The following is an 11715-nucleotide window of genomic DNA, read 5'->3' as shown; positions in this document are numbered from 1 at the left end:
CCTTGCCTCAAACTGTTTCTCATTCTGACTGTCATTTGAGTTGGATGGGACCGTGGATTGTTTCTAGCTATTCCAGATCTGGCTGTACTGTCTAGGGCAGTGGACACCTTTGCTGAACATTTGGTTAGAAAACCTTTAGCTGGTCTCCAAGAAAGGTGCGTATGCATGCTTGGGTCATCTTTACTTCCACAGGTAAGTTGTCAGAGATTTCTGCACTGATCAACTCCCCAACAGGACATGTCATTCTCTGATACTTCCTTGCCTGCTTTCATTTCTGCTCCTAAGAAGTCTGCTCATAGACCATTGTGTAGAGTGATGCTCTCTGCCAGCATTGGATGCTTCATTCTGCAGAACTCTGCTGAGAGTTGAGATATTTGATACCTTGATTTATTTTTACTGTTCTGTTCTCTCATAGCTTTACTTTACTGCATTTTTCCCTATTTTGTGTATGGTATGTTTTAGCAGGCATACTCCACGGCAGCTCATTTCAGATGGCTTAATATACAGTGTGCATTAAAGCTTATGGTATCCACTGGTGGGTTATGATTTCATGAATTTGTTGGAGAGAGTGGCAGGTGCTCTCTGTAGGTGTGTGATTGCAACAGACTTACTTGATTCTCCCTTTCCTCATTCTCTAAGACCTTTGTACAGTATAGTAATGACCAGGCCTCCATTCCTGATTTTGGCTTTTTCTAGTAACAGTTTTTTCTGTGTCAGTGGGCCTCACTTTCCTTGTTTTCCTGAAGCTCTGAATGTCCCTGTGCACTTCTCATTCGAAAAGGCCTTTGCAGTTTGTTTATAAATGGCCTTTTGGGGGTAAGATTATATTTTATGTTAAAGATCTTTCAAGCAGCAGCTATCTACCTGCCAAACAGAGCCAGAGCAGTCCCCTCGTGATTGTAGAGGCTGCTTCCCATATATGGGCTTTTTCTCTTTCTCCCTGAAAGCAGTTGTGATCGGATTGATGTATGTGTACGCTAACCAGACAAGACCAGGAAATACTGCTACCTGCTATTGCGCTAGTAATATCTGGTTCTTCTGGTTTTCTCTCTAGCAACAGTGAGAAGTGGAGGTTTTCAAACCAGAGCAACCTCCATCTACAGGAAAGCATCATAGCTCGTGAGCAAGGGGAAATGTGTTTTGCCTATGGCATGATATTGCAGAATGTCTACAAGAAAGGCATGATCAGCTCTTCCAGATAAGGCTGAAAGGAAGGGCATCCAAAGCTGTACTTATTCAGACACCTAAGAGCTTTGCTGTTAGTGTAACAGCCTGATTTCTTGTCGCCCACGGCCATGGTGAAAACAGGGCAGTTAAATAACAGCTTGTTAAAATCTGAGGCAGGCTGCAGAGACATTTGTGTTTATTTTTTCAGCAGCTTTGGGAAAGTAGTCTCCCTATCTATCTGATACTGCCCAATGTAAGACCTTGGATGAGGGGAGCAGTAGTTTTTGACTGTATCCCTCATGCATTCGTGCCTAAGTTTCTGGGTTACATATGCTACTCTTGCAGGAATTCAGCTGTGAAAGCAGCTCCTGCCTGGAGGAAGGGAGTAGGACTGTGCATGGGGTCTGTTTCCTTCTGAGACAAAGTTCTAATGACGGCTTGAACCCAAACATAACTCCATCACTTGATATGGAGCCAGCCATTGACTACAGTGTGCTCTAGGTGCTGTAATTTATAATATGTACTAAGCATTTCAGTTTTTGCTCAGTCTTTGCTATCCTTTGTATTCGTAGTAGCAGCAAGCTCCCAGATGGGATCCCTGTGGCACAAGCTCCTTGCTGTTGGGCACCTTGTTTTGCCTAGGGCAGAAAGTCTCGAAATGCCATTGCTGATGCATGAGCCACTGCAGAATCCAGCCTGATCCCTTCCAGTCAGGTACTAAGCACTGTGCATTTGCAAATGTGCAAACTGAGCGCATGGGAAAACGTGTGTCCCACAGCAGCTTGGCTTGAATACTTTGCTATGGTGCAACTCCCAGCAAGCTTGCAGCAGAAGAGAGGTGAGTGAATGCGAAAGGGAGTAAAGAAAGGGAGCTGGAGAGAGTCCCATGATGGCTAACTGACCCAGCTGTTGCTGAAGTGCAAGAAAAGCAGGTCTTTCCTAAGTTTGAAAGCGCAGTGCTTGGGGGGGAATGTCCCATGTGTGGGGCTGTGCCAAAGGAGGTGGTCCTGAGGTGGTTTGTGTGCAGGCCTGAGCTACTGGTTCCAGGAGGCTGCTCTCAGCTTTAGGCCATCAGTTCGACATCAGCTCAGCTGCAAGTCGGTGGTTGCAATGCCTTAGCTGATGGGCAGCTTGTGTTAGGAACACAGGGCATTGCGGATCCTCTGTGTAGCTATGCTTAGAGATGTTCATGTACCACAGCCAGCACTTTTGAATGCTGAGAGTCTCTGAGCCTTGGCGTCATTCTCAGAGGGAGTACTGGGAGATAAATTATCACAAGGCCTGCTTTTGTACTGCTTCTGTGGCTCCAGAATTGTTAGCCTGGCGCTTCCACCACGGTGCTTTCATAAAAGACAGGGCAACTTTGTGTGCAGCCCTCTGGCTTTGCAGAAACAAAACCCAGTCCCTTCCCATGTGCCTTGCCCTGATCCTTCTCGCGTTACAATCTGCAGCAGGGAGAAGCGCTGGCTCAGTGCTTTCGCTTTCGGCACTGCAGGCAGTTCTGCCTCTGCTCTCCGCTCTCCATGATCCAATTCCCTTTATGCTGGCAAGCAGCAGCATGTGCATGGGCCCTGTTAACCTTTCGTCCCCCCCCCCCCCCTACATCAAGGGGAGGCGTAAGGCAGCTAATATCCCTGCTTTCGTGGAGACCCGCTTCAATGCTAGTTTCGTACCTGATCGCGCAAACCGGTGGATGCGCGGCCTTGCCTAGCGCCTGCCCGCGGCGTCCCGGCTCGGAGGCGGTTCTGAGCCCCGCGTGCTCCGCCGGGCGGTCGCGCTCCTGCAGCAGCCGCCGCGGCCGGGCCGCCAGCCCACGGGGCGCAGCGCCGCCGAGCCGGGCCGCCCGCGGCTCCCCGCCCGCCGGGGGCCGAGCCTGCTTCGAGGGGCGGGCGGGGGCGGGCCGGGCCGGGGCGGGCGGTGCTGCCGGGCTCCGCTCGCCTCGCCGCGCCGCGCCGCCGTCCGCGCCATGGCCCCGCCGCCCGCCGCGCTGCTGCTGCTGCTGCCGCCGGCCCTCGCCGCCCTCCTGGCCGGGGCCGCCGCCGCCACCCGCGCCCCGCCGCGCAGCATCGGTAGGAGCGGGGGCAGCGGGGCGCGCTTGCACCGGGCGGCGATGCCGCGACCGCCCCGGCCTCCTCCCCGCGCGGGCTGCGGGCGGGGGCGGGAGCGGTTCGTGCCCCGGGGCGGGGGAGGGGGGCGGCCCGCGCCGTCCCGGAGCCGGCGGCGCCCCTGCCCGCGGCGGCGGCGGCCGCCCCCTCGGGGGTGCCGAGCTGCGGCGGGGCCCGCCGGCCTCACGCGCTGCTTTGCCCCTCTCGGCCCGCAGCCGTGGTGGGCGCCGGGATCGGCGGCTCGGCCGTCGCCTACTTCCTGCAGCAGCACTTCGGGCCGCAGGTGCAGCTGGACGTGTACGAGGCGGCCAACGTCGGGGGGCGGCTGGCCACCGTCACCGTCAACAAGCAGCAGTACGAGAGCGGGGGGGCCTCCATCCACTCCCTCAACCTGCACATGCAGGACTTCGTCAAGATCCTGGGTGAGTGCGCGGGCACGGCCAGGCCGCCCCGCTTTCCTGCCCTGCGGGGACCAGCTCCCGCTCGCCTGGCGCCGTCCTCCCTCCCTGATCCGAAAGGCGAGTGGGACTTGCTTGCCCTGGGGAGGCTGTGGGGGCTGCTTCCAGGCTGCCTCGGCCTCCCCAGGTGCTTGGCAAACCTCTTTGCTGCCGGTGCTCCCTGGCCCTGTTTTGTCTGTATGGTGTCGGAGAAACTGCTGGGGGTGGCCCAGCAGGGCGTCAGCAGTGAGGGTTCCTGGCAGATCCCTGGTGCGAAGGTGGAGGGTCTCCAGCTCTCCATCCCCAGTGGGATGAGTGTGTGCGTTGGGGGGGTCCTGCGGCAGGTCAACTCCATGTGATGGCCCAACCTATGGGGTCTGTCCAGGACCCCCATGCCTGGAGAGCCCCAGAGTTTCGCACTGAGCACATCCCTGATGTTTGAGGCATTTGTACCTCATCTTGTCCTCAGCTCGTTCAAGAGAAAAGATCCCCAGTGTAAGAGCAGGATTTTTTCTTTTACCCTCTGACCCACCCCTGTCCCCAGTGCAGAGGTGTTCGGCACTGGCTTTTTCCAGCAGTCAGCCCACCCCTAAGGTGTTGAGCAGAGCTCAGATGCTCAGCTGCAGAGGAGATGCGAGTCGGGGTCCTTCTCCCTGCAGGCCTCAAGCACCGGCGGGAGGTGGCAGGGAAGAGCGCCATTTTCAGTGGGGAGCACTTTGTCCTGGAGGAGACAGACTGGTACCTGCTGAACCTCTTCCGGCTCTGGTGGCACTATGGGATCAGCTTCCTGCGCCTGCAGATGTGGGTGGAGGAGGTGATGGAGAAGTTCATGAGGTAGGAGAGCCGCAGGGCAGAGGGGGGACAGGGCCTTTCCTAGCACCAGGACTTCACGTTCCTCTCGGGGAGAGCAGGGACTGACTGGCAGCGCGGAGGGGACGGAGGTGTCCTGTGCTTCTGTTGCCTCCAGGATCTACAAGTACCAGGCGTACGGCTATGCCTTCTCCAGCCTGGAGGAGCTGCTGCGCTCGCTGGGGGGTGAGGCCTTTGTCAACATGACACAGCGCTCGGTGGCTGAGTCCCTGCTGGAGGTGGGTGTCACGCAGCGCTTCGTGGACGACGTCATCGCGGCCGTCCTGCGCTCCAGTTATGGCCAGTCAGTGCTGGTGCCCGCCTTTGCAGGTGAAACTAGGGACCCCCCCCTCTTCTCCCCATGCGACTTTCCTTCCTGGGGTCCCCTCTCCAGGCAAGGTGTTGTGCCAGGAAGCCTGAGGTACCCTCCTCTTCCTCTCCCCAGGAGCCATGTCACTGGCGGGGGCCCAGGGCAGCACGTGGGCGGTGGAAGGAGGCAACAAGCTGGTGTGTTCGGGTCTGCTGAAGCTGACCAAAGCCAACGTGATCCCTGCCAGGGTGACAGGTGTCTCTCTGCACAGCTCAGGTGAGGCTGGCCATGGGGGGTGGAGGCTGTGGGGTCTGGCCAGCCCCGTGCGCCCCTGGGTGTTGCCAGCCGGGGGCACGGGTCTGGGCCTGAAGGGGCAGGAGGTGGTGGAGTGGCACTGTGGGAATGCTGGGGCAGAAAGGAAGCTTTCAGAGGCTAACTGGTATCGTGGTCCTGATAAAGCTTTCAGACAAGGGCTCATGCTCTCTCCACTGCCCTAAAGCATCAGCAACTCATAACCATGACATGCTGTGGTCCAACACTGGTATGTACTGGGAGACCAGGAGATGGAGGCTGCGCTAGAAAAGGCAGGGGGTTGGGAGGCCAGGGCAATACAGCTAGGGGCTCAGGGCTGCTCCTCACTGGCCCATCTTCTCTTTTCAGAAGGGAGAGCCCTGTACCAGGTGCACTACGAGGACGACGAGGGCCAGGGCTCGGGCTTCTACGACATGGTGGTGCTGACGGCTCCCCTGCACCCCAGCAAGAGCAACTTCACCTTTCAGAACTTCGAGCCGCCCATCACCGACTTCCCCGGTGCCTTCCAGCCCTCCGTCACCTCCGTGGTGCATGGATACCTCAACTCCTCTTACTTCGGCTTCCCCGACCCCAAGCTCTTCCCCTTTGCCAGCATCCTCACCACTGACACCCCCGACCTCTTCTTCAACGCCATGGACAACATCTGTCCTGTCAACATCTCCTCTGCTTTCCGCCGCAAGCAGCCCCAGGAGGCTGCAGTGTGGCGAGTCCTCTCCCAGCAACCGCTGGACAAGCAGCAGCTGAAGACCCTCTTCCGGTCCTACTACTCAGTGCAGGTGACGGAGTGGCAGGCATATCCCCACTACGACTCTGCCAAGTCCCTTCCGCCCATCGTGCTCCACGACAACCTCTTCTACCTCAGCAGCGTGGAGTGGGTGGCCAGCTCCATGGAAATGGTAGCGGTGGCAGCCAAAAACGTGGCCCTCCTGGCTTATAACCGCTGGTATCAGGACCTGGAGAAAATTGACCAGAAGGACTTGATGCACAAGGTGAAGACTGAACTGTGATGCGCAGGGGAGAAGGTGGGCCAGGAGCTTCTGCGTGTAGTAGCCTTGGGAGTATTTATTGCCTTGGGGACACCACGGGGTTTTGGGCTGGGGGAAGGGGCTGTGGGAGGGGGAAGGGCTGTGTCCCAGATGACTTGAACATGCTTTGCCTTCAGGAATACAGTCCCTGCCCTGTGTTGCTGTAAGTCTTATGCCATGTGCTTTGGTTTCCCATGTATCCCCTTCTCCACCCTGCACTGGAAGGAGTCTGTGCCTTTTTCTCTGATCTTTCATCATCCCTCTATGGGGGGGAACTCAGGAGGCTTTTAAGGACAGAGCTGCTGGCCATGGGGAGGAGCAGAGGCTCTGCTCTCCTGGTGAACTACCCAGCCTTTCTGGGTCCTGGCACAGTGGGGCAGGGGGACGTTTCAACTGCTGCAGTGAGCCCAGCCCCGCAGCCGGGTGGGTTGGGGGTGGCAGGGGTGCTGCGTGGGAACTTCTCCCACCTCCTGCATGCCGTCACTTCCTCACTTTGCCATCTCGCAACTCCGTGGCAGGGCCTGGCCCAGGCTGGAGGCAGGAGGTGTCACGGCATTTCCCTGTGCTGTGCACGGAGGTTAGCCTCGCTTGCCTGGCCCCACGCCCTGAGGGGTGGATGGGGCAGGGTTCGCTGCAGTGGCTCCTGGCATGCAGGGAGAGATGCCTCTCTTCTGCTTCCAAGAGCATCTGAGACTCCCTCGTTGCAGGAGGGAGTCAGGCTCGGCTCTGTTTCTGGGGGACAGCAGATCCTCGCTGGGAGAAAGCCGGGCTGCTCTGGGGCAGCACCCACCTCCTATATCCTCGGGGCAGGCAGGAGTGCGGAGGGGCGGCATGCGATGGGCTGAGGCATAGAGCGGCTCAGGCAGGGGCCAGTGATGCGTTTTATTGAGGAACTCAAAAGCTGCTCCAACCTCCCAAGGAGATCAGCTGCCCCCTGCTCTCCCCGCGCTGCGTTCCTCTGCCAGGCACTAGGACATGGTATTGCCTCTGCCCTTCCCAGTAAAGCTCCCAAGCCGTGCACCCAGCCTGGCCAGGGCAGACCCGGCTCACCCCTTCTGCCTCAGCACAGCTAAGCCGGGGCAGCATGGGCTCAGCTGCGAGGACCTGGGGCGCTGCCCTGGTGAAAGGGGACCTTCTCCAGCACCGTCTGTGCTTCTACACCACCCTCGCGTGCCAGAGGTAGCTTTTGGGGCCCAAACCGTGATCTGCTCCCCCTTTCCCTTGTGCTGCCTGGTCCAGAAAAGAGAGTTTGTATGGGGGCGAAGGAGGGCTTGGGAGAGCTGGGGAGGCCTGGACGCTTCAGGTGCTGTTGCACCAGTGGAGTGAATGAAGGCAAATGGGCACTTTGGAGAGGCAGCAGGCCTGCTCCTATCCAGCCAGAGGGACCTGGGGGTAGCCACCTCCCTCTCTGCTCCTCGCTGTCCCCATGCCGCTCCCTGCTGTGTGCCCACCCTGGAGGTTAGAGGACTCGAGGCTATGTCTCACTGCAAGGCCAGATACGGGACTGCATAGCTGGGTTACTTGGAGGGGCTGCCCCAGTGCTGGGTGTCCCCAGAGTGGCTGCTTGGAATGAGGCTGATGGAGTCTGCAAGGGAATTTCAGGGAGCTCTTGGGTCTAGGCAGCTGCAGCCTCCTTGCTGAGAGGCTCTCCTTGCCCTAAGAGTCTGACAGCCCTCTCCCAGAGGACTGGGCAGACCTGGGAAGCAAGAGCAAGCTGGTTAGTTGCCTGTGGGTGCCTGCAGGCTGCAGCAGTTAGCTCTGCAACCTCAGAAGATGCAGGTGCAGCCCACAGCAATGGTCTCCATGACTGTCTGGTACTTCTTCTGACACTTTTTCTTCATGGAGGGCTTGGGCCCCACCTCGCCCGGCACCTGGCAGAGCAGCCGGCGGACAGGCAGCCGGCTGTAGATGGGAATGCTGGCCATGGTGCGGTCCTCCTGCATTGTGAAGGGGTTGATGCAGCCGGTGCAGAGGCATCGGGCTTCAGGGATGTCTGCTGGGATCCGCGTTGCATCATGGTTTATGCTGGAGGAGAGGAAAAGCAACGTGAGGCTGGAGATACGATGAGCCTGGCAGGTGAGGTTTGGGACAGTGGGCAGCTGGGACAAGCAGGGCAATCCCTCCATGGGGTGAAATTGGGCACCGCATCGCGTTGCACCTGTGCAATCACAGCAGCCCTGGGGTGGCTCCATGATGTTGGAGTCGTGGCCACTGCAGGGCCCTGCTAGCACAGAGCCAGCGCTGCTCAGCCCTGCCCGAGAGCTCTGCCCCAAACTCACCTGTAGGCCCAGGGGGACAAGCTTCTCCTGTTGGACCTCCAGAGCCTCAGGTTGACCTGGCACTTGGTGTCGCCCGGCTCGGAGCTGTTCTTGAGCTGACGCACCATGTCCTGGATGCTCTGCTCATAGTCCTCCATGGGGGTGTAGGTGTCATCTGGGGCCCAGGCCAGGGCAGGGGCAGCTGTGGGGGACCGTGCTGGCCCCTTTCTCCTTCCCTTCGCTCCCTTACTTTGGTCCTTTGCTTCTGGGACCAGGACCATGGCAAAGGTGAAGATGCAGAAGAGAAGCTAAGGAGGGAGGAGGATGGTGCGTGACTGCCCAGGCCTGGAGAGCTAACGCGTTCCATTACTGGAAGGGAACTCTCCCCACCTCAAATGGGTCACTGGGCGATGGCAGGACCGCATTGACTTTGGGGTGGCAAATGCAGATTCCCAGAGGGGCAGTGCTGGTTTGCAGGCAGGACAGACAGAAGTACGCCGGCGCAGCTTTTGGGGGCTGGTGGGCACACCTTCGTGGTGAGCCTGCAACCCAAGCCTCAGCTGATGTGTGCGGCTGGCGAAGCCCCTGGCAGAGGTAGCTGCTTCCCATTTTCATTGCCCAAAGTGCCCTCCCCAGCCGTCCCTTGCTCACCCTTGAGCTTTGCCGCTGGTTTCTTTCCAGGCCTCACCCCAGAGATGGCTGCATGCTTGGAGGGATAGGTACGCATTCAGCTCAGGGTGTACCTGGGGAGCTGCTGGCTTGAAAGGGGCTTTAGAGATGAGACAGTCAAGAATGGGACCTTTATCCAAAGCCTCCTCTCCCTCCCTCTGTGCTCCAAGGACGGAGAGAGAGAAAGAAAGATGCTTTTTCCTTTCCTTCTCCCTCTGGCCTCGCAGGGCCGAGCTCCCGTGTGCTGACACCCGGCAGGCTGCCCAGCAGCGAACAAAGTTGCTTTCTGTAGCTCTGCTCCCTGCTATTCGTGTCGCTGCAGCTGGCCGGAGGCAGCCCCGCACCCTGCCCGCGGCCGTGCCTCTCCCGGCGGCAGCCGCACCGCTCCTGCCTGGGTGACGGCACATGGGGACCGGAGAGCGCTCTTTAAAGCACGGGCCAATTTTTCCCTCTTCTGCCGGACTCTCCCGCCTGACTGTCTCTGGTTTGTTCTCCGAGGCTGTTTTGTCCCGACTGTGCCAGGCTTGGGAGCAATCAGTCCTGCAGACCGAAGCATGCGTCTCCAAAGCAAACAAACCCGGGCAGTCATCAATAAACAAGAGTGTAAATAATTATATTAAAGAAGAAAAACGAGCGCGGGGTGCAGTCACCTACCAGGTTTGGAGCCCGCTCCATCGCAGCGGAGGGGTTGCCGGACGCCTTTGCTGCAGTGTGGCCGGCACAGGGTGAGCCAGGAAACTAAAAAGGGAAAGCCCCAGCCCCCGGCTCCGCTTCGCCGGAGGTGTGTCTGGCAGCGCGGAGAGCGTCCCCGAGGTGCCAGCGAGCCTCAGAGCTGGCAGGGCTGGGGGCCAGCGTGGTCTGGGACTCGGCCTCCCTTCTCCTCCTCCTCCTCCTCCTCGGGTGCTGGCTCCACCTGCGGCTCCAGCCATGGCCAGGCGACTGGTCCATCGCTCAGACCAGGCAGCCTGGAGAGGGGTCACTTGGCAAAAACCTGGCCTGAGGGAGGGGATTTGGGGACTCTGGTGCTGCTGATGATGCCAGAATAGTCCCAGCCCTTCACAGGGCTGGGAGGGACACGGCTCCCGGGGCTGGAGGCTCTGTGGGTGCACTGGGCGTTGTGGCCTGCATCCTGCACAGACGTGGTGGTGTGCGTGTAACCTGGCGCTTCTCCTGCACGTCCCGGAGCGGTCCCCTTGTGCCTGCCACCAGCTCCGCTGTCCCCAGGAGCAACAGTGGCTCGAACCCTTCTGCCCAACAGCGAGGCAATGGCGCTGATTGCTTCCAGCTCCTGTGGTGTCCATGTCCGCAGACCTTCCCCTTCTCCTGTCCCCGGCCCCGTGCAGCCTCTCGCAGTGCCAAGCGTGGGCTCAGCCGCAGGCGGATGCACCAGCTCTGCTTCAGGAGGCCTCCAGGCCAGGGTCCAGAGCTGCAGGGAGGTGGGTGTTACTGGCACGGGTGCTCTCGGGAGAGTTGGGGACTGCTCTGGCTTCACTTTGCCAAGTGTTAGCAGCACAGGGAGCTGGGCGCTACGGAGAGGGGAACCGGGGAGTGGTGGATGGCGGCTGTGACGCCGGGTCCAGGGATGGGGATTGTGCTGCTGGTTGGAGGTGGAAGGGTCTCTGCTAGGAGGGGGCTGGCAAGGGTTTCCAGCAGCCAGGCCTTGCAGGCAGCCCACCCGCCAGCCCCGGCCTGGGGCGTCCGCGTCCCTGCAGCCCGGGGCCTGTGCAGACGCTGTGCCACACGATGGTGCTGTCCTCCACCCAACCGCATGGGCATGCCGCCATCCCTGCACCCCGCCATCCGCCGCTCCCTCCCTCCTGGGCCTGGGGAGCCTGTCCCACAGCCCCGACCTCTTCCTGCAGCCTCCTGGGGCCAGGCCGGGGGCTCGGCCATCCCAGCGCGCTGCCAGCCCCGCAGCGAGCGCCCGAACCCGGCCAGCTGTGCTGCAATGGAAGCGAGGATGCCCCAAGCTATTTGCCGTGCTCATGGAAAACAGGTTATTCCCTGCTTCTCTGGAGCGCCCTTTTATGTCTCTTAGTTCATTCCCCACCAGGGCTAGGACAGCTGCTGGAGGAATGAGCAGTGTCTCTTGGGAGTTTTCTGCTTCCCGTTCTCATCCCCCTGCAATGGTGCTGTTCCCCCACAGCCCATCCAAGCCGTGCGGAGCTGGTGGGAGCTCCCAGCTCCTCTCCCCTCTGTGGACAGCACTGGGGCGACCCCAGGCCAGGCCGGCTCCCCTCCAGCTGCACCCTGCTCCCCGCCAGCTTTTGTGGCTGCACTCAACGTTGCATGTGTCTTCACCTCCTGCCTTCCTGCAGTCCCCCATCTCCATTAGACCCTTATGCTTTGTAGCATGGAGGGAGGTTTCCATATCCTTTTCTCAGTCCAGCAACTGGGCTTATAGGAGCCCACAGAGCAGGGTCAACCTTATCGCAGCCCTCCTCCTTCTAGCCCCGTGCCACTGCAGGGAGTTCAGCCAGGCTGCTGCCACGCGCAGGGGAGCCCCAGGCCCCGTTAACGTCCATGAGGACGTTAGCCAACGTGTTAGCGTTTCGGGGTCTTTGCTATCCTCTTGGGCGAGGG

At 59.6% G+C, this 11715-nt stretch overlaps 2 protein-coding genes across 2 annotated transcripts; one reads left to right on the top strand and one right to left on the bottom strand.

Annotated features, from left to right (window-relative positions):
* Nucleotides 1–3133: 3133 nt before the first annotated feature.
* PCYOX1L (prenylcysteine oxidase 1 like) lies at nt 3134–6299 on the top strand. Its single transcript, XM_067304639.1, has 6 exons — nt 3134–3236; nt 3488–3694; nt 4369–4543; nt 4677–4888; nt 5004–5144; nt 5529–6299. Exons 1-6 carry the CDS (start codon nt 3134–3136, stop codon nt 6185–6187), a joined length of 1497 nt encoding a protein of 498 aa, XP_067160740.1. The 3' UTR covers nt 6188–6299.
* A 1625-nt stretch (nt 6300–7924) lies between these two features.
* Nucleotides 7925–9807, bottom strand: IL17B (interleukin 17B). Its single transcript, XM_013950478.2, has 3 exons — nt 9787–9807; nt 8485–8771; nt 7925–8230 (listed from the first exon to the last, which is right to left on the bottom strand). Exons 1-3 carry the CDS (start codon nt 9805–9807, stop codon nt 7972–7974), a joined length of 567 nt encoding a protein of 188 aa, XP_013805932.1. The 3' UTR covers nt 7925–7971.
* Between the last annotated feature and the right edge of the window lie 1908 nt (nt 9808–11715).

Source organism: Apteryx mantelli, chromosome 14 (genome assembly GCF_036417845.1).
Source record: "Apteryx mantelli isolate bAptMan1 chromosome 14, bAptMan1.hap1, whole genome shotgun sequence".
NCBI classification, from domain to species: domain Eukaryota; kingdom Metazoa; phylum Chordata; class Aves; order Apterygiformes; family Apterygidae; genus Apteryx; species Apteryx mantelli.
This window is presented reverse-complemented; position numbering and strand designations above follow the sequence as displayed.

Excerpts from the sequence above, each read along its gene's own strand:
- PCYOX1L (XM_067304639.1), top strand. The coding sequence starts at position 3,134 with ATGGCCCCGCCGCCCGCCGCGCTGCTGCTGCTGCTGCCGCCGGCCCTC. Across the intron at positions 3,695-4,368 it reads GGACTTCGTCAAGATCCTGG|GCCTCAAGCACCGGCGGGAG; the intron begins GTGAGTGCGCGG and ends TTCTCCCTGCAG. Across the intron at positions 5,145-5,528 it reads TGTCTCTCTGCACAGCTCAG|AAGGGAGAGCCCTGTACCAG; the intron begins GTGAGGCTGGCC and ends TTCTCTTTTCAG.
- IL17B (XM_013950478.2), bottom strand. The coding sequence starts at position 9,807 with ATGGAGCGGGCTCCAAACCTG. Across the intron at positions 8,772-9,786 it reads TGGAGCGGGCTCCAAACCTG|CTTCTCTTCTGCATCTTCAC; the intron begins GTAGGTGACTGC and ends CTCCCTCCTTAG. Across the intron at positions 8,231-8,484 it reads TTGTCCCCCTGGGCCTACAG|CATAAACCATGATGCAACGC; the intron begins GTGAGTTTGGGG and ends CCTCTCCTCCAG.